This window comes from Camelina sativa, chromosome 12 (assembly GCF_000633955.1).
Source record: "Camelina sativa cultivar DH55 chromosome 12, Cs, whole genome shotgun sequence".
NCBI lineage: Eukaryota > Viridiplantae > Streptophyta > Magnoliopsida > Brassicales > Brassicaceae > Camelina > Camelina sativa.
This window is the reverse complement of record NC_025696.1, coordinates 5,519,562-5,546,041: the sequence shown is the minus strand read 5'-3', so window position 1 is coordinate 5,546,041 and position 26,480 is coordinate 5,519,562. Positions and strand designations below refer to the sequence as shown.

The 26,480-nt window shown below is 36.6% G+C and overlaps 7 protein-coding genes across 10 annotated transcripts; 3 read left to right on the top strand and 4 right to left on the bottom strand.

Moving 5' to 3' along the window:
* LOC104730325 (TBC1 domain family member 5) lies at positions 2,952-6,428 on the top strand. Its single transcript, XM_010449483.2, has 5 exons — positions 2,952-3,559; positions 3,707-3,810; positions 3,919-4,095; positions 4,174-6,065; positions 6,159-6,428. The coding sequence occupies exons 1-5, from the start codon at positions 3,402-3,404 to the stop codon at positions 6,312-6,314; spliced, it is 2,487 nt and encodes an 828-aa protein (XP_010447785.1). The 5' UTR covers positions 2,952-3,401; the 3' UTR covers positions 6,315-6,428.
* Positions 6,555-8,446, bottom strand: LOC104730324. The gene is made up of 5 exons (XM_010449482.2): positions 8,210-8,446; positions 7,763-7,986; positions 7,318-7,557; positions 6,976-7,127; positions 6,555-6,879 (listed from the first exon to the last, which is right to left on the bottom strand). Exons 1-5 carry the CDS (start codon positions 8,300-8,302, stop codon positions 6,716-6,718), a joined length of 873 nt encoding a protein of 290 aa, XP_010447784.1. The 5' UTR covers positions 8,303-8,446; the 3' UTR covers positions 6,555-6,715.
* On the bottom strand, positions 8,927-10,132 carry LOC104733212 (putative F-box protein At4g29970). Its single transcript, XM_010452812.1, has 3 exons — positions 9,724-10,132; positions 9,475-9,543; positions 8,927-9,396 (listed from the first exon to the last, which is right to left on the bottom strand). Exons 1-3 carry the CDS (start codon positions 10,130-10,132, stop codon positions 8,927-8,929), a joined length of 948 nt encoding a protein of 315 aa, XP_010451114.1.
* On the bottom strand, positions 10,783-11,323 carry LOC104733210. The gene has a single exon (XM_010452810.1). The coding sequence runs from the start codon at positions 11,296-11,298 to the stop codon at positions 10,783-10,785; it is 516 nt and encodes a 171-aa protein (XP_010451112.1). The 5' UTR covers positions 11,299-11,323.
* Positions 13,898-16,082, bottom strand: LOC104730323 (folate synthesis bifunctional protein, mitochondrial-like). Its single transcript, XM_010449481.2, has 2 exons — positions 15,901-16,082; positions 13,898-15,669 (listed from the first exon to the last, which is right to left on the bottom strand). The coding sequence occupies exons 1-2, from the start codon at positions 16,064-16,066 to the stop codon at positions 14,219-14,221; spliced, it is 1,617 nt and encodes a 538-aa protein (XP_010447783.1). The 5' UTR covers positions 16,067-16,082; the 3' UTR covers positions 13,898-14,218.
* On the top strand, positions 16,505-17,732 carry LOC104730322. Its single transcript, XM_019233402.1, has 2 exons — positions 16,505-16,913; positions 17,527-17,732. Exon 1 carries the CDS (start codon positions 16,602-16,604, stop codon positions 16,872-16,874), a length of 273 nt encoding a protein of 90 aa, XP_019088947.1. The 5' UTR covers positions 16,505-16,601; the 3' UTR covers positions 16,875-16,913; positions 17,527-17,732.
* LOC104730321 (subtilisin-like protease SBT2.6) lies at positions 21,592-26,423 on the top strand. 4 transcript variants are annotated; one of them, XM_010449477.2, is made up of 11 exons: positions 21,592-21,829; positions 22,448-22,703; positions 22,942-23,086; positions 23,172-23,569; positions 23,793-23,888; positions 23,963-24,035; positions 24,281-24,566; positions 24,686-25,011; positions 25,097-25,364; positions 25,454-25,735; positions 25,851-26,423. In XM_010449477.2, the coding sequence occupies exons 2-11, from the start codon at positions 22,537-22,539 to the stop codon at positions 26,258-26,260; spliced, it is 2,451 nt and encodes an 816-aa protein (XP_010447779.1). In that variant the 5' UTR covers positions 21,592-21,829; positions 22,448-22,536; the 3' UTR covers positions 26,261-26,423. The 4 variants fall into 4 exon arrangements, with proteins under 4 accessions (XP_010447779.1, XP_010447778.1, XP_010447781.1 ...); XM_010449476.2 differs by having other exon boundaries at positions 21,593-21,829; positions 22,488-22,703; XM_010449479.2 differs by lacking the exon at positions 21,592-21,829 and adding an exon at positions 22,131-22,220 and having other exon boundaries at positions 22,488-22,703.

Genomic DNA, 26,480 nt, shown 5'->3' with positions numbered 1-26,480 from the left:
CTTGCAAAAAAAATATTTTACATATTAATATATACATATATATTATATTATTTATATTTTTTTGATTAACCTATAGGTAATCTATAACCTTAATAGGTTTACTTCGATAAACTTATAAAACCGTTGGATGAATACATCTAAACTCATTACATGAGTTTAAAATTTTAATTTATATCCATTAAAATAATAGATAAATATGATAAATCACTACAAAAAAAAGTTGAATTAAATCACTTAAATTGTATCAAAAACCTAAGTGATATTATTTTGAATCACTTATGTATAAATGAGACAAATAAAAATGATATAGCATCAATTATTATAATTGATGTTATCAGTAATTAGTTTGGCATCAATTCAATAAATTGATACAAATCTATATTGATTTGCATCATTTTTAAAATATTGATACAAATCTACATATTTACATCAATAAATAATCGTTGTATTTTCTAGTTTGTTATAAGCATCGCTTATAAAATGATACAAAATAAAACATCAATTAAATAAAAGATACAAATTAGTATCAATAATAAACTGATGTTAATTAACACCGATTCAATAAAATAAAACAATATTTAAATAAAATGATAATAATTAACACTGATTCGGTTTGTATAGTTCATTTTTCAAAAATACCATGTTTTAAAAACTACACAAATATTTCAAATAATTAAGCAATATATCACAAATCTTATGCATCAGTAATTATCATTTATTTCTTTATTATGTTCACAAACGTAGATTTTTTTTTTTCCGAGTCAAGATTGTGCTTTTAAAAGAAAAAAAATTGAAATGCCAAAAGTATGATTTTCCTTATTCTTTTTATTCCTCATCTGTTATTGTTTTCTTCAATTATGTATAAAAACTGTTTTGTTAAAAATCAAAAAATCATTTCCACTATCCAACAAACCCCACGATCTCTCCGGATCTACTCAAATCCTTTTTAGTATAACTATTTTCTGAAACTCTTCTCCTAATTTCGCATAACACAAACAAAAGAATTTAGAAATGATCACACAAATATAAAACTCTTTTCTAAGAACTGTCCAAAAGGTTAATTTTCTTAGAAGTTCTTCTTTGAAGGATGCCAAATTGCCAATTGCCAACCATACTACTCCCAGTGAATCAAGTTATATGTGTACATCTCTAACACACAATCATATCGATACGTTCATCTTCTAAACCTCCAAGATGACAAAGATTTGTTTTTTCCTTATTTTTATTATTTTTTTCTTTTGTATTTCGCACGTATGGCTCTGATTTTATATTTATTGGTTTTCATACTCAGAAAATCCTCATGGTGAAAGAACAACCAAGACAATGGAAAGAAAAAAGTGTGAAGAAAAAACAAGATGTGTGTTTATATATCACTTCAAGAAATCATAGCTAGATCGTGAAACTAAGTTCATATCACTTGTTTTGTTTGTTTGTTTTTTGTTTTTTTGTTTTTTGTAAGAACTCTAATGAGTTCTATTAATTGAGTTAAATTTATGTTTTTTTCTTTTCAATTTTCAAATGACGTTCTTGTATAATAACTATTTGTAAAAATATTATAGAATATTTAGTAGATATTAAAAACAATTTTTGCTATATAAAAAAACAATTAATAAAGATACAAAATATATACATATATAAATGGATAAATACAAAATTTTATTTAAGATAATAAATCTGTTTAAATCAGAAATTATATTAATTAGAATTTTTCTATTATCATCGTTTATTGAAAAATTAACACAAATATTAACATCGGTTATTAATAAGTGATGTAAATAATTGAAATCAGTTCTTTTAGGGCATCTCCAATGGTCCTCTATTTTTGCCTCTATTAGAGCATCTCCAATGGTTTTCCCTATTTTTTCCTCTATAATAGAGTAACTCTATAATAGAGGTGAGTTTTACTTCAATGGTTCTCTATTCTCACCTATAAAATAGAGATTGCTATTTTTTCCTCTATTTATAGAGGAACCTTTGTAAAAAAAAATAGGGTTCCTCTATAAATAGAGGAAAAAATAGCAATCTCTATTTTAGAGGTGAGAATAGAGAACCATTGGAGTAAAACTCCCCTATTCTCACCTCTAAAATAGAACTCCTCTATTATAGAGGCAAAAATAGAGCACCATTGGAGATGCTATTATAGAGTTACTCTATTATAGAGGAAAAAATAGGGAAAACCATTGGAGATGGTCTTACAAAGTTACTCTATTATAGAGGTGGGTTTTACTCCAATGGTCCTCTATTCTTACTTGTAAAATAGAGATTGCTATTTTTTCCTCTATTTATAGTAGAATCCTATTTTTTTTTAACAAATGTCCTTCTATAAATAGAGGAAAAATAGCAATCTCTATTTTATAGAGGACTACTGGAGTAAAACTCACCTCTATTATAGAGTTCCTCTATTATGGAGGAAAAAATAGGGAAAACCATTGGAGATGATCACTCAAATAAACTGATGTAAAAATTAACATCATTTTTTGCAATTGACACATTTTCATATCAATTACAATAATTGATGTAAATATTTTGTTTATTAGCATCGGTTATTAATTAACGAATGTAAATTATTTGCATCACCAGATTATAACTTTTACATCATTTATAACTAATGCAAAAATTAAAAATAAATGATGTAAACTAATCCTTTTTTTGTAGTGAATCCATGAATTAAAATCTCGAGTGATCGTTGGATAAAAACATAGTCATATTTTGAAAGAATGAACATATTCAAAGGATTATAACAATAAATTGAAAAAGCGAAATACGTGATAAATCAAACGGTAATAGTAATAACAATTAATACTCTTTGATCTTTCAATTAACAGTCATATTTATCGTATAAGGAAATAAATACTATAATAATAAGTCAAGTCAATAATAAAATAATAATTTTAAGAAAAAAAAACAGCAACAAAGGAAAAAAATAAAAAAGAGAGGAGAGGTACATTATTATGTATATTTGAGCTGGTGCTGCTTCATCATCATCGTCTTCACCACTTTGCTCCGACAGGTCACCTTTTTCTCACGAAACAAACAAACTTCCTATTTTCTTCTTTCTTCTTCTGTGAAAACAAAAATTAAAAAACACATCTTTAATCTCTTCCTCTTGGATTCGGAGAGAGAGAGAGAACATAAAAAAAAAGAAGAAGAGAGAATTGAGAATTGATTCTCTCTCTCCTATTTTATTGTGTTCCGATCTGATCGGACTTTTTTACATTCTTTTATCATTATTATTTTTTCCGATTCTTACAGTTTCTGGTGTCAACGGAGAAATTTCCCCGGTGGTGGCAGCTTAAAGTTTTGATTTTTATCCTTCATTTATTTTTTTTCCTCTGTTTCACGAAGAAGAAGAATAATTCTTCGTTGATTCCAATTTTGTGATACAAAGAGAAAAAGGCTTTATGGTTCCATCAGAGATTGAAACTCTGGGAGATGAATCTGATCATCGTTTCGCCAATCTAAGAGGCGTACGTTGGCGTCTCAATCTCGGTGTTCTTCCCTTTCATTCTTCTTCTTCCATTGATGACCTTCGCAAAGCTACCGCCGAATCTCGCAGACGGTAATATATGTAGATAGCTTAAGCTTTTCTTTCACCCATTGCATTATGTTTCCAAAAAAGTTTCCTAATTTGGAGAATTAAGGAGCTTCTTCTTCTGGGTTTTAGCAAGGGATCTCTCTCTAATGGCTTCTTGTTGTGTCTATGTAGATATGCTGCTTTAAGGAGACGGCTCTTGATTGATCCACATTTGTCTAAACATGTTAGGAATTCTCCTGATCTCTCTATCGACAACCCCTTATCTCAAAACCCAGGTATATATAATAAGCTTTGGTTAGAATAAGCCCCTTTGGATAATGATACATTCTTGTCTTTAGAGTTCTTTGTTGCTGAGATTCTTTGGTGTCCATTTCTGATGGCAGACAGTACATGGAGTCGGTTCTTTCGTAACGCCGAGCTAGAGAAAACATTGGATCAAGATTTATCAAGGTTATATCCAGAGCACTGGACATACTTTCAAGCTCCTGGATGTCAAGGAATGCTAAGACGTATTCTACTCTTGTGGTGTCTTAAACATCCCGAGTATGGTTATCGACAAGGTACTAACAAACATATTGACAATAGTGTTGCTTTTGTAAATGTATGATCTGACATTTGTTCATTGGTTTCATTTTCAGGAATGCATGAGCTTTTGGCGCCACTGCTTTATGTACTTCATGTTGATGTAGATCGTCTCTCTGAAGTGCGTAAAAGTTATGAAGATCATTTCACAGACAGATTCGATGGTTTGTCTTTCGAAGAAAGAGATGTTACTTACAACTTCGATTTCAAAAAGTTTCTGGAGGATTTCACGGATGATGAGATTGGTGGTATTCAAGGAAGCTCAAAGAAAATAAAGAGTCTAGATGAGCTCGATCCCGAGATCCAGTCCATTGTGAGGTTAAGTGATGCTTATGGAGCCGAAGGTGAACTCGGGATTGTCTTGTCTGAGAAATTCATGGAGCACGATGCTTACTGCATGTTTGATGCTCTTATGAATGGAGCTCATGGTTGTGTTGCTATGGCTGGTTTCTTCGCTTACTCTCCAGCTAGTGGATCACACACGGGTTTACCTCCTGTTCTTGAAGCGTGCACTGCGTTTTACCATCTTTTGTCGTTCGTTGATTCGTCTCTGCATAGCCATTTGGTTGAACTCGGAGTTGAACCTCAGTACTTTGGGCTTCGTTGGTTACGAGTTTTGTTTGGAAGAGAGTTTTTGCTTCAGGATCTGTTGATAGTGTGGGATGAGATATTCTCAGCAGATAATACAACGAGAACAGATGAGGATAACAATACAAACCAGAGCTACAAGATCTTTGATTCTCCTCGGGGAGCTCTGATCTCAGGGATGGCTGTTTCGATGATATTATGTTTAAGATCATCACTGCTAGCTACTGAAAACGCAGCTTCTTGTCTCCAGAGACTATTGAATTTCCCAGAGAAGATTGATGTGAGGAAAATTATAGAGAAAGCTAAGTCATTACAAACTTTGGCTTTGGATGATGATGTACGATCATCAGCTCTATCTATAAACGATGGCTTTGATCAGAGCGTAAGTCCTGCAGTACCGGCCCGAACTAATAGCTTTCCTTCGGGATCGACTTCACCTAAGTCTCCACTGATAATTGCACCACAAAGTTATTGGGAGGAGAAATGGAGAGTTCTACACCAAGCCGCGGAGGAAGAGAAACCGAGTCCTTCAGTACAGAAGAAGAAGCCTTGGTTCAGGGTGAAAAGACTTTTCAGAACAGAGTCTGAGCCAACTCATAACGCCAAGTCATCAAATGGGAAAAGTGAAGTCAAGGTATCATCAGCTGCGCGTAACTTGCTTGAAGATTTTAATCGGCAGATCGTTTCTGAACCTGAGGAAGCTAATCCGATAGACGTTGTGAACAATGAAGATAGCTCAATTCGAGAAACGGAGGAAATAAACACGGATTTCGAAACTGCTGGTGAAGAGAGTATAGCAATAGAGGAGAATTCATCTGATGTTTCCTCAGATCCAAACAGTCCTCTCAGAGACTCAAACTACATTGAGAATGATACGGATAGCAGTAACGAGTCAGATTTGTTTCCTAATGAAACAGTTAAAGATCAAGAAACAAGGGTAGTAGATTCGCCTCTTTCCATTTCTTCCCAACCGAGCATGGAGTTTCCAGTAAATCAGTCTAAAGATCAAGAAACAGACGTAGTAGATTCGCCTCTTCCCGTTTCTTCTCAACCTAGCATTGAGTTTCCAGTAACTCAGTCTCATGAAGAAGAGGACTCTGCAGATAAATCTGTGGCCATTGTTAAGGAGCGTAGTAAGGTTTTACCGGGAAAATTCCAGTGGTTTTGGAAGTTTGGACGCAATCTCGCTGCTGAGGAGACAAGATCTAATAGTGGTGAAAGTAGTAAGAGCAATTTGGTTGGTTCTTCCGAGTCACATTCTCTTCCACAGGCCTCATCATCGTGCAGCAAAGGAGACGCAGACCAGAAGGTGATGAATACTCTGAAGAACCTTGGCAACTCCATGCTTGAACATATTCAGGTAATTCACTCTCATTCTCTCTCTCTAGTTCTATCATCTATGCTGAAAGTAGTGAATCAAACATCTGATGATTTTTGATTATATATGTTTCAGGTGATCGAGTCGGTTTTCCAGCAAGAACGTGGTCAGGTTCAGGCAGGATTAATAGAGAACTTATCTAAGACCAATTTGGTCGAAAAGGGACAAATCACAGCTATGACTGCTCTCAAGGAGCTTCGAAAAATCAGTAATCTTTTGTTGGAAATGTGATGGATCCTTTGATTCTTCTTGTTCGGCTCTCTGTGTATATATATAGTCTACTCTTTTTTTGTAAAGTATTGTTATTTAGAGCACGAAATATAAATAAAGGAATCATTTTCCTTATCATCTTATTCTTCAACTCTGCAGACTTTGCTGTCGAGAAAACAAAAGTTTTGGTTTTATATGGTGATGTATATGATATTATCAATAAAGATGCATAACTTCTGAGTACCTGTTCTTTGAACAATAGAGGCATAAGCATTAAAAATGCTGCTCACATACATTAGTTTTGAAGTCTTAAGGTAAAATTTTCTAGTACTTACACATGCGATCGAGAAGACTAAAGTAGAACACAACATTTCCTTTTCCGAGTTGAAGAAGATGGAGAGTATGCAGAAAAAAAAGAGAGTCTAATCTATGTTGTGAAAACCAGGGAGTAGTGAAGTTATGAAGCCAAAAACTATCATTTGAATCTCTTTCACTATTCCCCACCATTGATTCCCTTGGTTCCCTGCATCGACGTTTTCATTTTCATTTGCTCGGTTCCCATTATCAGCTTGATTCTCTTGTCCCTCTGAGCAAGAAAATAGAAACAAATTGCTTCGGCATAAGTTGTTTTTGTGATGGCTTCAGTAAACACCATGGGAGAGAGATTTAGCAAGTAATGTACCTGGAACTGCATCTTCATTTAGTGGCACTGCAGCTGCAGGATCATTATCAGCTCTTGCAGCAGGTCTATGAGGTCGAGGAGGTGGTACTGCTGCTCTATGCATGCCTTGTGAAAGCCATCGCACAAATGGTGCGAGAGCTCCAGTTTGGTATCTGTCAATATTTCAACACCAGACAGAGGTTAACTTTTTTGTTAACAAACTCCCAAAAAGAAGGTTCTCAATACTTGTCTAATGAATCTTTACCACAGGCCAATTTAACAAATTTAAGCATAGATTGGTTGCCATACTCAAGCTTCATAGACCTTTAAAGAGTGAAAGTAAACCAGATTCTCGAGACTTACAAGTAAATTATGGTAGCGAAAATCACAAGAACAGCAAGCCTTTGTCTTGATCCATCTTGGTTGAACAAAAAGATGACAGCAGCAAGCTTGAGTATGAGAAACAAATCAAGCTGAAACGCAATCTGAAACCTCCTTTCCACAACATGCCTCTGATGTGCAGCAGGTTGCTGCTGTTGCTGACCCTGCCCAGCTTGCGCTTGATTCTCTCCCCCAGTCTCACCCTCATTACTTGGTCTAGTACTAAACAACAAAAAAACAACCCATCAACCCCATCAAACCTATACTTTCCTACATAAACTCATCTGAAGCCAAACCATCAGTAATTTGACCTAAACAATGGTTTACACAACTCCTTAATTCTTCTAGCTACAAAGACACAATGGCATGATCATGTATCGAAAGGCTACTCCATCAAAACCGAGGGAGATTGAAAAGAATTACTAACGTGGGAACATTGTAAGTGAGAGGGATAAGATAATTTGAAGGAAGACCAGCGACATGTCCTCCAAATTGATGCACAGGAACAGCATAGATCCCAGCTCCACGGTTCATTTGTTCCTCATACTGACCAGGATTCAACCCGGGAACAAGACCCGGATAAAAAACCGGGTACATTGGAGGAGAATCACCATTGGGATAAGCACGAAACCCAGAAGACGACGCTGGGTCCTGTATAACCAAACACCCAGAAACCAAATCACGAAGTCAAATTCAAATTCAAAATCAAAAATTCGCAAACCCTTGAATGATCTAGAGATAAAGGGGGAAACTTTAAACTGTTCTATCACTAATCTAGTAATCAAAAGACACAGATAACATCAACGGAGACGATGAATCAAACTAGGGCAAATCAAAACGATCGAAGTCGAAAGAGAAGATATAAGTCACAGACCTGAGTTTTGATCCCAGCAGCATCTTCTTTGTTAGCAGAAGGTTGATGTAACGCTGGTGAAGAAGAAGACACCTTTTCGGGTTCTTCCGCCATTTCTCAAAAAGGATTAAACTTTAACAAAGAAGCTCTCTGGCTCTGTTTTGAATCCGCGAAATTGTTCCTTCTTCTTCTTCTCCTTCGTTTGATAATTTTTTTCCCGATTGGGAGAGGAGGTGAAAAATGCTCTGCTTCTTCGTCAGCTTCTCCAATTAAATTTCGACACGTCAACCAATGCTTGTGACATTAGTATTTATTTAGGTTCGAAGTTATGGTAAATTGCATAAAACATCCTTGATTCTTCACAAAAAACGCAATTTTGTACAAACTAATAAAATGATGCTGAAAAACTGCTCCATCCAAAATTGAATAACCAAATGAAAGTAACATAATTTACCAGAGTAATCAAAGTCGAGATGGAATTCATTTTTGTTCTTTAACCCTTCAAAAAAAAAATTTCCTCTCTTCAAATATAATAAATCAAATAAGAAACCTGAAGCTTGTTCTAAAGCTCCACCAAAAAAAAAAAAAGATTACTTTTATCAAGTCATGAGCGTACAATGCCATTAAACAATACTAGGACTAATCTTAGATAAGATACTATCCAAGAATAAGATCATACATAAGGCTTGAACAAAAAAGAAGAAGAAGGAGATAAAGTTAAATGCAAAGACTTTGGATTCATTGGATTAACACACCGTTGGTACGTAGAAACATTGGACTCTCTACATGATCCAAAAAGACTTTAGCACGATGGTCATTCCCAAGTCCTTCAATCACAACTTTTCTGGCATGGTTTACGTTGAGATCGTAACAAATAAAAGAGAACGGTTTAGGGTTCTTATAATAAAACGGTACAAATATAAGCTCGCCGGTACGGAGTGCACCCCGGAACGTAAAACATTCATCATCCCCAACTAAGTTTGTCAAAGAAGGAACCAATAGAGAACATTTTGACCATTCTTGGTTACTGAAATCCTTGAGAACCCACAGGTCAAGTGTACCTCTACATATGGTACCATCCGTTAAAGCTATCTTTCCACCGTAGTTCACCAGTTTACTAAAACGTCTATCAGGTAACTCAATAACATTAAAGTCTTCAGACATCAGATTGAAGCTTATTAGAGAAAAGAATCGTATATCGACCTTAGCTAAATAATACACAACCCCATTTATGCATATTCCTTTACTTTCAAAGGAAGAAACACCTAGACGATGGCCATGCTTACATTCAATCATTCTCCATTCTTGGTTAGCTCCTAGAGTGAGAACTTGATGCTCCTCCGTCTCAATATTTTCTAAGAATTTAGCGCTGAAATGAACACGTGGAACATACCGATTTGTCATGCACAACACTTTGTATAGATCGTTAACTGGATCATATCCAAAAAAAAGATGATATGAATTTTTTATAGTTTTGACTCTGGGCAAAGCTACGAATTGACCAGTGCTAGGATTTCCAATCAACGCTTTAGTACCATTATAACAGCATATCAAGCCGCGGACGGGTGGAGAAATGCAATACCGTGAATCGGGTTTCGGAGTAAGAGTTACCCTATCCCTATGATGATCATCAGAAGACAACAGATGATCCTCCAGGGATCGGGAGACAAAGAAGTGCATGTCCAGACGGTTGACTGTGAAAAGAAGACGAGGCCGAGTAATAGAGTGAGTCAGGTACAACTCGGTGAAGTCTTTGTCGCGGATGATAGATGACCAGTATCTAGAAACGAAGCTGAGTTTGACTATGGATTTGGCCGGCGATTTTAGGAGAATCTCAAGTATCAGTTCCGGAGGAATATTCGAATACAGATCGATTTCTTCGCTTTCGTCTCGTTTCTTGGACCTAGTAAGACATTGTCGATTTTTCTTCTTCACCTTACCCATGGCGAGTCTCGGTGTTCTGCTCCCTGTTTTTTCTTTTTTTTTTTTACTCTTGGTTGGGTTAAACCCTAATCGCCCTTGTACTTTTTTTGCAAAGTCGAAACCCTAATTTCAAGAATAAACATAAAAAGTTTTGCCGGATTAATCTCCAATAATATTTTTACAGTTGATGAATACAATGCAACTTACTACAAGACAAAGCTGAAGCTGAGGTTTGGATCGTAGAACCAGAGGAAGTTGAGTTTGAGCAATTTGTTCTCGCCTTCAAGAGTTGTTTATGGAACGGCCAAAAACACTTGGGTTATAAATAAGGAAATAATGAAAACTACAATTCTATTTATGCACGTGAAGACTAGTGGAGAATATTGTAAAATTTTTGGTTTTTGGCCTGCCTCAAAGTCCTTGTGCCACAAGATTCCTCTGTTATTCCTTTTTCTATAACTCGATTTTCCTTTATCTTTTTCGATTAATCAATGTAGGGTATTACTTCCATATATGCGGTTTCTTTGTTTCAAGGACAAGTAACAAACCCTTTAATTTTAAAGAAAATGTCAAAGAACAAAGTAATTGACAAACCCTTTTAAACCAATTTAAAGTAGTAATTAAACTACATAGAAAGAAAAAACAAAGTGGAGAAGCGAATTAGAGAGTGACTATAAAACGCCGTCGCTACCACCATAACGAGAGAAGTTAAACGGAGAAGCCATTCGATGGATAACTATGGAAGGAGAGACGAAAAGATCTGGCTCGGAGATGAGAACGCCATCGAGTGTAAAACCGGAAGCTGAATTGTTGGTAACTACGATAGAGTGTCCAAAGAGAAGCGTAGGGATGCGAGAGAAAGGCCTCATGAGACTTATGACGGAGAAGTCAAGCCATTGTGGAACGATGTGGTAAGAAGCTACGAGTGGTGACGTGGCGTTGATACCTTCGACGGATGTTTTAGGGAGGAAGAGAGTGGAAGTGAGGACTGGACCGTTTATCTCGTCGTTGGTGTTGAGGAACGCTCCGCTCCAATCTTCGAAAGAGCCGCTTGAGATCATTGCGTCTATAATTTTGGTTGCGATTTGGTTTTGCTCCGGCATGAGAGTGGGAAGTGAAGTGGAGGATGTAATGGTGATGATGGTGATGATCATAATGATGATAAGGAGGTGTTTGATGGTTTCCATGGAAAAATATATAATAAGAGAACCCTTAAATTTCTCAAGTCAAGAAAAGATGAGGAATGAAAAATATTTTTGTAGTGTAATGTATAAATAAGAGGATAATTAATAATGTGGGAGAAGTAGTTGAATCATGTAAAATTAGTTTTCTACTTGGTAGTGGTTGGACGGTGCAGATTCTGTAAATATTTTCAAGTGGATTTAACATGTGTGATGCCATGGCTGATTATGATTTTTCTACAAACAGATTTTTACAAAATATAGCAATAAGATATATATGAATATGATGATAATACTAGCTTACAAAATACAAAAAGATATACTTAATAAATTTGGAGGATTATGTTTTACGAAATCCATATATATCGTGGTGGGAATTGTAAAAAAGAATCACAAAGAGATTAGTAAAAGGAACGTACGAGACTAAAGTTTGTTTTAAATCAAAGTCGGTCTAGGATCTGAAAAACAGTTATAAAAGAGCTTCTTGTCTTAAACCTTTCTTGTTTTACACGGGAACCAAAAAAACAAACTCAAAAAATCTCAATCCCCACAATTCATCTACAAGGAGAAGATAACCATGGAACAGCCGCTGAAATCTGAGTTAAGGAGATCAATCAATCAACCAGAAAAGTGTTCCTTGTGAAATTTCTGTAAGGAGAGGATGTCCAATTACGCCGGTCGGGCCGCACAATAAAAGGCAGAAGAAGGAGAAGGAGACGTCTCTGTCTCTGTCTAGGTTATCGTTGGTACCACACGATGTTGCTCTGAACTGCTTGTCCCGCCTCTCGAGATTTGACAGAGCGGTCTTGTCTGTAACCTCCAAGAGCCTCCGCTCTCTCGTGGTTTCACCTGATCTCTGCCGCACGCGTGAGCTTATGGGTTATAGTTCCGACGAGTACTGGTATGTTTGCTGAAGCATACCTCCTTACTCAACTCCACGCTGGTTCATTCTCCGCCGTACTCGTGGAGATGATGACGACAACAACAAGTCTGTGAATCGTAGGCTAAGACCGATCCCATCCTACCCTTATCAGCCTCCGGAATCATCCTCTTTCGTGGTGTTAGGTTATGGGATCTATGTGATCGGTGGAATCATACACGGAAACCCCACTTCGGATGTCTTGCTCCTCGATTGTCTCTCTCACTGGTGGCGCCGCATCCGGTCCATGAGGTTTTTGATCCAAGACACAAACATGGGACACCTTGCCGTTACCTGAGGATCCGGAGATACGCAGGAACACAAGTAGGATCGACAAAATTGTGGTGATGGAAGACAAAATTTATGCGGTGGACGAGGATGACCAAACCATCTATTACCTGCCGCGTGAAGGTATATGGAGAAGAGGTAATATTGATTCTAAGGGGGGGAAACAGAAGAGACTGGTGTGCCGTAGGGGGGCTCTTGTATTGTACTGGTACTCGCGGGAGTTTAATGTGGTGTGAGCCAGATGAGTTGGATTGGAAGAAGGTAATGGGTTTGGATGTTTATCACTGGTGTAGATTTGGTTTAAATGGCAAATTGTGTGTTGAGAACGTTAATACCGCGTGGAAGCTTTACTGGACCGATTTTGGTTTCAGCAGAGTGACCAGCAACTCTCGTGGGAACATTGTGGTCTTCTGGAAGGTGTATCTCCCTAGAATCTAGGAGAAGAGATATCCTAGTCGTCATCACAAGTTTCTTATCACTGGTACTAAGAGGTTGGAGCTTTGGTGCGCTGAGATTTCCTTAAAGAGAAACCCTGAAGGCGAGGTTTGGGGGACAATTGAGTGGGCCGATCTTGTCTCCAAACTTAATCCTCACTCATACAACGTTAAGGTTTTGTGTTCTGTTTCTCTCAATGTCTGAAACTTATATGCTTCCAAGTTTCTTATATCATCCCATCTCATTGCATGTTTAATTTCTTTTCAGGTTTTCTTTTGGTCCATCTTCTCATTGCATGCATGTATGTTTCTTCTTGCTGAATATATCAGCCATTTTATGGATCTTACATTCTTCTTGCGTTTTTAGAATGCTCCTGAGCAACAACCAACGCTACAAGAAGAATCGACTCTGGCTCAGCTTTGGTGCATGGTACGCTTTTTTCTTTCCTATTCTTATTTTGCATGTTAATGGGATTTTTTAATCTCCATTTCTCAGTAACCTGAAACTGAATCTACTGGGATCATAGTATCATACATAACTCAACAAAACCAGGATTTGCTGGATATTTTGATTCATTCCTTTATAAAGATGTCCATATTGGAATCGAGCCTACAACAGCAACACCAAACATGTTCAGCTGGTAATGGCTTAATGTTATAAATGTAAATGATGTTTAACAGTTGATTCGCTCTCTTCTATCGAGCCTTCTTACATAAACCGAGATAATACCGTGTTCCTTCTGGCAGTTTTCCCAATCTTTTTCTCATTGAAGAAGCCTGTGGAGGTAAAAAAGAAGTTGAAACCATAAGGATTCCACACAAATAATTCTCTCTGTATAAAGAACTATTATTGATCCTCTGATATCTGGATTCAGGTTTGGTATGAATGGTCGGTCTCTTCACCTACTATAACTCCGATGCACAAGCCCTTAGGATTAGAGAGACTTTGACTGATGATGAAAAGTTGTGTAATCTTATTGTGCTGTATATTTATGTCACGAGGAAGACCAAAGTTTATGAGTAAATCAAATCTCTTTTGACCTTATTAATGTTGGATTTTTTTTCATTGCACTTCTACTACCGAGCTATCTCTATAATACACACGCGATTTTGCAAGTTTATTTCATCAATCACCCATCATCATACAGAAGATCTGCTCTATTCACCAGCCACACAAGATCAAAGCAGAAACATTGCCTCATTCGGCATGTTCTTCTTTACTAGCAAACTGCTGTATAGACCTGGAAACATAACCTTAAATTAGGCTCATGATTATATCCACCAATCATCCTTTTGACCTTCTTCTTCTCAACATTGCGTCGCATACTTTTGCTGCGTCTGCGTTATGTCTAACATTATGAACTCTAATGATATTGGCACCTCCTAAAATGCCTGCAGTAACAGTTGCAACAGTTGCAGCATCTCTGTCAGTGGCCTCAGGACGTCCACATATATCTCCCAAAAATCTCTTCCTTGAAGGTCCTATGAGTATAGGCGCATGAGACACTGCTATACTTCTCTTAGCCATCTCTTCTCGGATTTTTGGCAGATCCATAATAATGTCTAGATTATGATCTACACTCTTGGAGAAACCAATCCCTGGATCAATCATAACCCTCCAAGCTGGAATCCCAGAGAGTTCTGCATCTCTTACTCTCAAGTAGAGTTCAGAAGCAACATCCTTGCAGACATCATTGTACTGCAAATTCTCTTTGTTCTGCATAGTACATGGATCTCCTCTCATGTGCATGGCCATATAAGGAACCCCAGATTCTGCAACCACCTTATGCATATTCGGGTCTAAGCTTCCAGCAGATACATCATTTAGAATGTCAGCTCCGTTGCTTATTGCTTCTGAAGCAACCTCGGAGTTGAAAGTATCCACCGAAATGAGCTTTTCCTCCATCTCTGGCATACCACGTACAGCCTCTAAAACTGGTAGTAGTCTATCTAACTCTTCTTGACTAGATATTCTCGTGGCCTTTGGTCTTGTCGACTGTGCTCCAATATCAATTATATCTGCACCCTCGGAGATCATAGAGCGAACACGAGAAACTGCAGAATCTACCGATTGAAAGTGGCCTCCATCACTAAAGCTGTCCGGGGTAATATTAAGTATACCCATCACATGAGTCTTGTTAGAAAAATCCCAAATTTTATCTCCAATTGGTAAAACCCTTTGTATACCATCTTTTCCAATCTGTGACTCGCCACCTAGTCTCTCCCACGCGCGAAAAATACCACCGGGATGTGAAGTGAGTGAATGCCAATGCGCAACACTATCATTATCAACAGCTGATCCAAGCAAATCAACCAAAGGTGCCAACACAAATGACCTTTCCCAGAGTCTCTCATGAGGTATGATAAGTTTATCAGAACATATTCTCATCTTCCCGTAGAACAATATGTCCAAATCAAGTGGTCTTGGTCCATACCGTATACCATCCACACGTCCCATGTCTCTCTCAATTGTCTTGAGAACAGTCAATAGCTCATGAGGTCCAAGCTTGGTGACACCTCTCACTGCAGCATTGAGAAACCTGGGTTGATCAGTCACATGAACGGGAGCCGTCTCGTACAAACAACTGTGCCTCGTTACACAAATGCCACTACGCTTCATCAATCTCAAAGCTTCTCTGAAATTACTCATCCGGTTTCCAATGTTACTTCCCAAAGCAATCACAACTTCATGTTCTGTAGATTGAACTTCGACAGTTGTTGCCGAAGTTGAGAAAGCTGAATTACATAACAAAGTAACAAATCACACATCTTTAGAAACTTTTCTAGATGGCAAACCCAAATCAGCAGTGGAATCAATAAATTAGCAAAAAAAATTAAGTCTTTCACATGCTTCCACCGTTCAAGAAGTAGCTGACACTTTGATTCCCGAAGCAATAGTGACGAAAAATCAAAACTTTTTATGAACAATGAAGGGAAGAGGAAGCTGAATAGCTCAGTAACAGATACCTGAAGGAGTCAGTAAACGCGAGCCAAGAGGAGACACGAGGGAGAGAGACTTCGACGAATAGTATCGGTGGAAGCAGACTCGACTCGGAGCCACAGGCGGTGATGAGAAGCGACGGAGAAGGAATCGTCCGGTGTGAAGTAAGGTTTGTGACAGCAAACGAGCCATTATTGGAGAGAAAAAGTCAAAGATGCAATGTAATGATTGTGCTGATCACTGAGGAAGATGATGAAGGTGAAACGGGTACCAACTTGGATCCAAAAATCTGACTCGGACTAGACCCGACCCGTTTATCTAAATGCAATAACCAAAAACAAAACCAACGAAAAATAGCATAATTAGCGGTTTTTGATCCGGTTTTATTGTTCGGAACCGAATTAAGACAGTACTGAACAAATCAATTGAGATTATTAGTCCACCGAATTTAAATCAGAACAAAATCAAACCCAAATTTTTGGGTTTTATACAAAACAATAATCCAAAGATATCGAAATCAAACCAAACCGGATTAGATAACCGAAAACCGAATCAAACCAACAATGATATTTTTTGTTGGACAATTTTGCCCTTCTTTGTTGTTGTTTTTAGCTTCGAAGAGTCATTTGTCTCGATCCCCAATTCGTGGATTAGGGTTAAAAGGGAACCATTTTTATTTCTCGTCGCTGAAACAACAAATCTCAGATCGAAGAAAGGATCCGATCCAATGGCGTTGAGAAGGGTTTACAGTGAAATCAAAGGGAAGAAGGTGACAGAGCTACCAGGCTATTTCAAATCGACGTTTTCGATGGAGACCGTGAAGACCTCTGTGAGGAGAGGACTCGATAACTACAATGACAAATACATTCAGACTAGCTCCGTCGAGCCTCTCCTTCACGTCTGCTTCGGAGGTATGGCTTTCTCTTACCTCGTCGCTCTCCCTAATGAGCGTCGCCATCTTGAGCACCAGCAGCATGCTAAGGAGCACGGTGGTCATTGATCTCAGAGGGAATCGTTTCAATCTCGAGATGGTTTTTAGGTATTTTTGCGATTCGATCCTTTTGGTTAATTCCAAATTTTGGATTTTTGTTGATGAATGTGTTAATCATTTTGTGAATTGGGATTTGGGATATATGATTTGGGGTTTTGCATCTGTGAATTGGTACATCTGAATGTTTCATCAAAGTCATATTTGCCGTCTTTTGTTCCATTGTAAAGGATTCATCTTTCGTTCTTATAAGAGTTTGATGAATAGCAAAAGTTGTGGACTTTTTCTAATTTGGGAATTGGGTTTAAATCTTTCTCTCTGATTTCAAAATGGTTTGGTTGAGATGTCTAGTTTGGCGACACAGTGGCTATGTTTAGGCTCTTTGGCAGTTCGAGTATCATATCACATTGATTCTCATTGTTCTTTGGGGGTTGAATGGTTGAATTATACATGTGAAGTTTTCTATATAAATGTCATGAAGCATCATCAGTGTCTTAGTTTCTAATGTATGGTGCTTGTGTCTAATGTAATGTATCATATCACATTGATTCTCATTGTTCTTTGGGGTTGATGGTTGAATTATACATGTGAAGTACATAAATGTCATGAAGCATCATCAGTGTCTCAGTTTCTAATGTATGGTGCTTTGTGTTTATGAATGCAGGGATTGGTGTGAAATCTTTCTGCGATGGTGACGACTCAAGATTATGTGTGTCTTATTATTGTTTTGTTTACTTGAAATTTCCCCTGGATAATTGTTGACCTAAAGGAAAGGGCCTTTGTTTTGAATTGCACTCGATCGATAGTCAATAATTGAAACATCATGATATGATATCCATGAATAATGAAAGCGTTTTTGTTTCCGGTGAAGCTGTTGATTCAGTATTTGTTTTATCATATATTTGATTGATTTGGTCTATACATGGATCAAAAACAGAAACAGAATACCGCTCATACATGTGTTCTTTTGCTGTGAATCTTGATCTTTCTATACTCATTTCCTTCAAATCGAAGTCTACTGCTTTCTTATTGTGGCAGGGTCATTCTTTGGACTTGTGACTAGGCTGTTTGAGAATTCATTCACATCGAACACTTGTATTTTTGTCATTTATATATGATCAATTATAGATTTATATCAATACAAATTGGCAATGAATGTAGAGATTCTTATCTTTTATATCCAACAAATGAGAGTTGATTCATCTCCATTTGGCATTTCCAATGATGTATTGTAAGCAGTGTTCAAGAAAGCGGTCTAGGCGGCCGCCTAGGCGCCGTCTAGGCGCTAGGCGCTCATCAGGCGCCTACATAACCGCCTAAACCGCTTAAAATTACATTAATTTAATTTTAATATTTATTTTTGATTTTTAACTATATATATTTAAATTATTAAGTTTTATATCTATATACGTAATTATAAATGTTTATATGTTGTTAATATAACTTAAATAAATGTATTTTTCTTAATTTTGTATATAATTTATATTTATTTTTATTTTTCTAACATATATTTATACATAATTTTGTATATATAATGTTTTATGTTGTAAACGCCTAAACCACCTAAAAACCGTCTAGGCCCCGATTAGGCGTTCTATGCGCTAGGCGCTGGATCACCGCCCAGATACCGCCTAGCGCTTTCTTGAACACTGATTGTAAGAAACATAAGAGTAAGAGTGACAATGTGACACTCTCTTACCTGTCATTATTGGGCCAAAACAAAGCAAGACGTCCACAAATTAAAACTAAAACCACATCCAAATCCGGATGGGCCAACTTTTTTACTTTGCTTGCTGGCTGCTGCGATGCAGGAATTCGTGGTCGACATTATCTTTACAAAAGATGTGCTTCACATGCCTCTCGTTCCAAGTATTTAATTTATACTTGAAAACAGTAAAAATGTTGGTTGACATGAGGAAGCTATATATAGGATAACACTATACGTGAACATGAATATGATTATGATAGAGGTGCATTTGAGTAATCATTGAAGGTATCGATTTAGTCATTTTACTGAAGTTGTTTTGTACTCAAAACACGTTTAGTCGAGATCACCTTTGGGAGTATTATCTTCACGGGAAAGCCAAGACGTCTTTTCATTTCTCATCATGATACTAGATGAATGAACGTATAGCTAACTGATAGTAGATGGCATCACAATAGTGATTAAGAGATAACTCGGACTTAAGATATACTCCTTTTACGGCAATCAAGTTTATAAATAATCTCACATTAAAGAAAATGAGTTACTCTATTCTGTAGGGAAGTCATTTCAAGAAACAAAAGTCGTTTATGAATTTCATCAAAATAAAACCATAACAACCCAACAAGAAAGATAAGAAGGAACATGATAGAAGATGAATGTTCTATAGCTGAACCTATCATTAATGATACTTCATACTCAGTTAGGTTGCAAGAGCTTAAATACAAATAAATAAAGGGCCATTTAATAATATGTGTGTGTATATATAGATGACATAAATACTAAATTCAATAGCATTTTTGTCGTTACACCTAAAATTTAATAAATACTTAGTATAAAGAAAATGATTTGTTACATAGACTCACGAAAAGTAAGTTGACACGATTTCGCACATAACGAATTCTGTCCCTTTTGACCGAAAGACAAATTTAAAGTATCTTTTTAAAAAATGATCAACAACAAAGGATTCTCCATAATCAGTGGGCAAGTAAAACAAAGAATTACCTCTTTCAAAACAGTTTGTGTCTATAATATTTGTTTTTTTTTTTTGGCAATACCAAACCAGACGTAACTTTCATGTCGTTGCAATTGTGTATTCCACAGTGTAGAACTCGTTTTATTCTCATGAGAATAGTTCTACTGGAAACTGAAACATGCATGACTCATTTGTCTTTTATAAAAAAAATGGAGGAAATTCATATAAAACCCACAACCTAAAACGTCTATAGTAATATATATTTTTCTTTTGTTACATCTCTCTATACACTTGCTAACGCCAATCCATAGCAAGTTCGGGTTAAATTGGTGGTGTACTGAGGATTACAATTTATAATTTATGTGAAGAAAAGAAATAGGATAACAAATAAATAATTTTATAAGTTTTGGGGGGAGGTTAATTTTGGTTGGTGTAAGAGGAATCAAAATTTTGGACAAGAAGAAGGCGTCACATGACACATGATGTGTTTCGACTAAAAGACATATCACCTGGGAACAATCCTTCACATGTGCCTTTCGATGTTCACTTTAAACGAACAGATACCTCCAACTCCAATTACTTAACTACGTTACAAAATATCTTTTTTATTCATTCTCTCAACTGTGACTATTTTGTTTTCACTGCAGCCAATGTCATAATTAAATCTCGTGTGTTCACAATAGTTTTTAAATGTAACTAGAAGTTTTGAGTAACGAAGTATCACATCCATTCAACACATTAGCAGCTAAACTATAGAGAAGCACAGACTGGAGAAGCATATTAGAATGATTCAATAAAATTTTACGTGTGGAAATGTCAAAATAATATCTACATATATGTATATTAATGGAGAAAGCATTAATTTCTAGTTTGACCAAAGACATACATGATACCTGTGATAAATTTGAGCAGAAGAATTTTGGAATTGGAGCCAGGTAAATATATTTTTTTACAGTTTCATCACTTTCATGAGTTGTTCAAAACTCATATATAGTGAGAGCCACGTAAATACCATACTGTGTGCCACATAAATTTTGCAAGACGCACCATGAATTATTTAGAGGATTATCTTACAATGTACTACAGTACCACATAGGCACATATTACTCTCTTAATAATACTTCATTATTACTCCAAAAAAAAGAAGAAAAGTGAGCTGTGTAATCAGGCCCGGCGCGTAACTAAAACCCATAAAGCAAGAGTTTTAGGCAACAAATGATATAAGTTATTTTAAGGACATCATTTCCATAAAAGTTACCTTGGCACTGTGATTCAAGCCTATTTATTCCTGTAACAGGTGCAGAATGCTTTTTACTAAATTTTTTTAAACTATGTTTTAGATTGGCCAAAAGTAAATTTTTGCTTTAGGCAGCAATATATGTTGCGCCGGTCCTGTGTGTAATCCAAAAAAAGAAACACCAATCAAGTGGTAAATTACTGTGTTCATAATGCTTTTTGGAGGGGAAGCCGCGTTTTATGATTGAAACATGGATTCTAATCAAACATCATTGCTCTCTCTTAATAATACTTTAGCATTAGGTCCCCTCAAAGATTATGAAATTAATATTTGAAAACTTTTTCTTTACCTTTCATCACAATTTAGTCAACTATCTTTTCTCTCCCTCCTTGGACTTTTCACGTATTCTTATTTCTTCTTCTACCTCTTTTTGCGTATTTCTATCCAATATTATTTCCCAATTTGTCAAAAACCAAAAGTTACCTAGGATACTAATCACATTATTTATCTATTTTTTTCACATTATTTATCTACTAATCAACGTGAAAAGAATAATGGAATAAAAATACTCAATACAGATTCACTACACTAACCTCGTATTTTTTGTGATAATTGGTAAAAACATAAATCTTTCAAAAGTAATTTAAAAGATTATTAAAAACATAAATCTTTAAAAAGTTACATATGTGTGAGAGTCTCCATTATCCACGTTTCATTGTCGCCTTAACAATGTTTTAAAAAAGAAGTAATTAGAATAAAGATTAACGAATTAAGGAAAAGAACAAAAACCCTAATAAATCTCTAAAGTCCACACACTCACACACACTCTCTCTCTTCGTCTCTCATCACTTAAAACTTGTCACTTACACTTCATCAATCTCTCATTTATCTCTCTGTTTTTTCTCATTCATTCTTTTGATCTTTCTTTTGCAAGATCTCTTTTTTTTTCTCTTCCCAACCAAAAAAAGGAAAAAACAATACTTCAGAATCAAAGTTTCTCCATTTATCAATCCGTTCAGATTGTTCTATATCTGCACATTTTGATTTATGTGGTGAGTAATCAATCTCACCGTCTCCTTCTCAAATTTGCTTTTGCTTTTTTTTTTTCTTCTTGATTCGTTTCGTGAATCCAACTAAGTTTTACCCTTTTTGTTTTTTTTTTTGCTTTTTGGCTTTATTCCATTCAAGTTTCAAGTTTTGAGGATCCTTTTTTTTGTAAATGTATTGGTTTGTTTTCTGGGTTTGTTATATTTGCTTATTCCTTGCTTGTATGATTTGTGAAAGTGGGTTAATTCTTCTTTATCTTTAGATATTTTGATGTGTGTTTATAATTTTTTCAAGATTTGTTTTTTTTTTTTTAATTTGTCTTTCTCTGTCTCACTGATTGCTCAGTAACAGTTGCTACTGTAGTCTCTTTCAAACAGTTGATTTTGTCTAGAGAAGGTTGGTTTACCAATCTACAGTGAGATTGAAGTCTCCCAAGTTTTTATGTTGGTTGTTTGATTTTGAGTTGTCAGATTTAGAAAGTTTAGTCCTTTGAAAGAGAGCAGAACTGTATCTTAAGGCCTGACATAGAGTGTGAGATTAACTGATCATTGTTGTTTTAGAATTTGTATGTGGTGGTTTGTGATTGTTGCTGTTTATAGATATTGTTTTGTTTTTTCTCCCAGGGATGCTGCTAATACTTCTCATTGGATTTTGATGCTGCAGAGTAGTCTATAGCGAAATCAAGTTGGTGCTTCTTTTGGTGAGAAGCAAGATGGATGTCTGGTGTAAAGTTTTTGTCTTTTTCACATGTTTCTTCTCTGTCACAGCAGAGATTTACATTGTGACTATGGAAGGAGAACCAATCATCAGTTACAAAGGTGGTGATAATGGTTTTGAAGCGACTGCTGTGGAATCTGATGAAAAAATTGATACTACAAGGTACTTTTGTGTTTTCTCTTCTTCACAATCTTATATAAACAGTTGAGTTACCAAAGGCTTTATTTGGTTTAACAATTACAATCTAGAGCCGTGTTATCTATGAGCAGAGAGGTAATATTAGATTTTGCTAGTAAGGATTTGGTGAATTCTTTGATTTTTGTAGCTTTGATTAGACCTGTCATTGTTTGATGTATATCACAATGCTAGACTAACACTCTGTTGTCTTCTTTTTTGGCAGTGAATTGGTGACATCATATGCCCGTCACCTTGAGAGGAAACATGATATGCTTCTTGGAATGCTCTTTGAGGAAAGATCATACAAAAAGCTTTACAGCTATAAACACCTTATAAATGGATTTGCAGCTCATGTTTCTCCTGATCAGGTGAACTCCGATTTGAGAAGGTCTCTACAGATTTCCTTTCAATGTTTATTTTATAGCTCCTTACACTGTTCCACTATATTAGTAGGCGGAAACGCTTCGTCGCGCGCCTGGTGTGAAGTCAGTAGACAGAGATTGGAAAGTGAGGAAACTCACCACACATACACCACAGTTTTTGGGATTACCAACTGATGTTTGGCCAACTGGTGGGGGATATGATAGAGCAGGAGAAGATATTGTTATTGGCTTTATTGACTCAGGGATTTTTCCTCATCACCCAAGTTTTGCTTCTCACCACACATCAGTACCTTATGGCCCTCATCCTAGTTACAAAGGGAAATGCGAAGAAGATCCTCATACTAGGAAGAGTTTCTGCAACGGGAAGATCATAGGAGCGCAGCATTTTGCTGAAGCTGCTAAAGCAGCTGGTGCATTTAATCCGGATATTGACTATGCTTCACCAATGGATGGCGATGGACATGGAAGGTTTTTTTTTTTTTTTTTTTGTAGCAATATACAACATTAAAGTTTTATGAAACTTCTTGGTTTTCCCAATGGAAATTAGTTTTAGGATAGGATTAAGAACACGCCTTACATTCACAGAATATGATTCATTCACGTTTCACACTCACATTACTTAGAACTGCTTATTCATCTGTATTTTGATTCATATGCTTCTTTTTGATCCAATGAAAATTTGGCCTTTCAGTCACACAGCAGCTATTGCAGCTGGGAATAATGGTATTCCAGTGAGGATGCATGGCTATGAGTTTGGAAAAGCAAGCGGGATGGCTCCTCGTGCAAGGTAGATAGATAATCAATCTAGAAATTGGTGGTTTTAAAGACATTTCTTCTAAATTAAATGCTATCTTGTTTCAGGATTGCTGTTTACAAAGCTCTCTACCGGCTTTTTGGAGGCTTTGTGGCTGATGTGGTTGCTGCCATTGACCAGGTGAGCTAGAACTTAGCAAACTACGAAATTGGATAGACCAAGTTTTACCAAATATATGAAATAATGATTTCTCCTGCTGGATTTATTCTACATTCTTCAAAGCTCTGCTTCTTTGTTTTGTTTTGAGAAGTTCATAAGTGCAATAATCTCTTGAACTGCTAACTTCCATGAATCTCTAATATTTACTACTGGTCAAGAAGTTTCTACAAATTTCTTCATTTAAACATGTATGCTTTTCTGAGCAGGCCGTTCATGATGGAGTAGATATTTTGAGTCTCTCGGTCGGTCCAAACAGTCCTCCAGCTACTACGAAGACAACATTCTTAAATCCATTTGATGCTACACTTCTTGGGGCTGTAAAAGCTGGTGTTTTTGTTGCTCAAGCTGCTGGAAACGGAGGTCCCTTTCCGAAAACTCTGGTTTCATACAGCCCTTGGATAACTACTGTGGCTGCTGCAATTGATGATCGCAGATACAAAAATCATCTGACCCTTGGAAATGGAAAAATGCTGGCTGGGATGGGATTATCCCGTAAGTTCTGTCCTTTCTCTGTTCTATATATATATAGATTCACACACTAATATCTTATTTAGAAACCGAGCGTTAGTTCATTCTGCGTTTTTTGATGAATAAATTATGTGTTTGTGCAGCTTCTACTCGACCTCATCGTTCGTACAAGATGGTCTCTGCAAATGATGTTCTGCTTGGTTCTTCTGGTATGAAATACAATCCGTCTGATTGCCAGAAGCCAGAAGTGTTGAACAAAAAATTGGTAGAAGGAAACATTCTGCTCTGTGGATATTCTTTCAACTTTGTTGCTGGTTCAGCTTCCATCAAGAAAGTTGCTGAAACTGCCAAGCATCTAGGCGCTGCTGGTTTCGTTCTTGTTGTCGAAAATGTTTCTCCAGGAACAAAATTTGATCCTGTTCCTTCTTGCATTCCTGGGATTCTGATTACGGATGTCTCTAAGTCAATGGTAACACAGTTTCGTTGCGTTCACTATACAGTTATTCCCTTCCTCATCTTTTCCTCAACTTGGGATGCCATTTTTTCTTCTCTAGGATTTGATTGATTACTACAATGTCTCGACGTCGAGAGATTGGATGGGAAGGGTAAAGGACTTTAAAGCTGAAGGAAGCATCGGAGACGGTTTGGAACCCATTCTTCACAAATCCGCACCTGAAGTAGCTCTCTTCTCAGCTCGAGGACCCAACACTAAAGATTTCAGCTTTCAAGATGCTGATCTTCTGAAACCAGATATTCTTGCTCCAGGTTCTTTAATATGGTCTGCCTGGTCTGAAAATGGAACAGACGAGGCTAATTATGTTGGTAAGCTAATCCTCAGACTCGTGACAGAATTTATTCTTAACTACTCTATGGCAAGAAACTAAATGGTTTGGTTTTTGACTATTGAGCAGGCGAAGGATTTGCACTAATTTCTGGCACAAGCATGGCTGCACCACACATTGCTGGTATAGCTGCTCTGGTGAAACAGAAGCATCCTCTATGGAGTCCAGCTGCCATCAAATCAGCTTTGATGACGACTTCAACAGTCATAGATCGAGCAGGAAGGCCTCTCCAAGCACAGCAATATTCTGACACAGAGACTATAACTCTAGTTAAAGCAACTCCATTTGATTATGGAAGTGGTCATGTCAATCCAAGCGCTGCTCTAGACCCTGGTCTCATCTTTGATGCAGGTAAATTCTCTTTACTCAATTGACATAAACCACGGTTTTCTTTACTTCCTCTTAAATATTTATTCAGTACGTTTATATAGCCATACCTTTATGATTGATTGGATTTTTCTTGAAGGTTATGAGGACTATATAGGGTTCATGTGCACTACACCTGGTATCGATGCTCACGAGATAACAAACTTCACAAACACTCCCTGCAATTTCAAAATGGTTCATCCTTCAAACTTCAACACGCCATCCATAGCCATCTCTCATCTCGTGAGAACACAAACCGTGACGAGAAGAGTAACAAATGTTGCAGATGAAGAAGAAACATACACAATCACATCGAGGATGGAGCCAGCAATCGCCATAGAAGTGAGTCCTCCTGCAATGACAGTAAGAGCGGGCGCTTCTAGAACCTTCTCGGTGACTCTAACAGTGAGATCAGTGACCGGAGCTTACAGCTTCGGAGAGGTTACATTGAAAGGAAGCCGAGGGCATAAAGTGACTCTCCCAGTGGTTGCTATGGGACAAAAGAGATGAAGACAAAATATGAGATTTTGTAATATTATTATTGTTATTATTTTTGTAATATGCAGTAATAATAAGGTAGTTTTGTGTCTTGAGTAAAAAAGAATAACACAGTTTGTATAATTAGTTTATTTTTGTTTGTCTTTTTAAAAACTCAATATATGAGATAATAATAGTAATATGATTAAATGATATACATATTTATGTTAACTAGCAATATTGTTATTAAACA

Excerpts from the sequence above, each read along its gene's own strand:
- LOC104730325 (XM_010449483.2), top strand. The coding sequence starts at position 3,402 with ATGGTTCCATCAGAGATTGAAACTCTGGGAGATGAATCTGATCATCGT. Across the intron at positions 3,560-3,706 it reads ACCGCCGAATCTCGCAGACG|ATATGCTGCTTTAAGGAGAC; the intron begins GTAATATATGTA and ends GTGTCTATGTAG. Across the intron at positions 4,096-4,173 it reads CGAGTATGGTTATCGACAAG|GAATGCATGAGCTTTTGGCG; the intron begins GTACTAACAAAC and ends TTTCATTTTCAG.
- LOC104730324 (XM_010449482.2), bottom strand. The coding sequence starts at position 8,302 with ATGGCGGAAGAACCCGAAAAGGTGTCTTCTTCTTCACCAGCGTTACAT. Across the intron at positions 7,987-8,209 it reads CTGCTGGGATCAAAACTCAG|GACCCAGCGTCGTCTTCTGG; the intron begins GTCTGTGACTTA and ends TTGGTTATACAG. Across the intron at positions 7,128-7,317 it reads TTCGCTACCATAATTTACTT|ATACCAAACTGGAGCTCTCG; the intron begins GTAAGTCTCGAG and ends AAATATTGACAG.
- LOC104733212 (XM_010452812.1), bottom strand. The coding sequence starts at position 10,132 with ATGGGTAAGGTGAAGAAGAAAAATCGACAATGTCTTACTAGGTCCAAG. Across the intron at positions 9,544-9,723 it reads CTTGATATGCTGTTATAATG|AAAATATTGAGACGGAGGAG; the intron begins GTACTAAAGCGT and ends CTAAATTCTTAG. Across the intron at positions 9,397-9,474 it reads AGAATGGAGAATGATTGAAT|CTAAGGTCGATATACGATTC; the intron begins GTAAGCATGGCC and ends TGTATTATTTAG.
- LOC104733210 (XM_010452810.1), bottom strand. The coding sequence starts at position 11,298 with ATGGAAACCATCAAACACCTCCTTATCATCATTATGATCATCACCATC.
- LOC104730323 (XM_010449481.2), bottom strand. The coding sequence starts at position 16,066 with ATGGCTCGTTTGCTGTCACAAACCTTACTTCACACCGGACGATTCCTT. Across the intron at positions 15,670-15,900 it reads GCGTTTACTGACTCCTTCAG|CTTTCTCAACTTCGGCAACA; the intron begins GTATCTGTTACT and ends TATGTAATTCAG.
- LOC104730322 (XM_019233402.1), top strand. The coding sequence starts at position 16,602 with ATGGCGTTGAGAAGGGTTTACAGTGAAATCAAAGGGAAGAAGGTGACA.
- LOC104730321 (XM_010449477.2), top strand. The coding sequence starts at position 22,537 with ATGGATGTCTGGTGTAAAGTTTTTGTCTTTTTCACATGTTTCTTCTCT. Across the intron at positions 24,036-24,280 it reads TGGTTGCTGCCATTGACCAG|GCCGTTCATGATGGAGTAGA; the intron begins GTGAGCTAGAAC and ends TTTTCTGAGCAG. Across the intron at positions 24,567-24,685 it reads GGCTGGGATGGGATTATCCC|CTTCTACTCGACCTCATCGT; the intron begins GTAAGTTCTGTC and ends GTGTTTGTGCAG.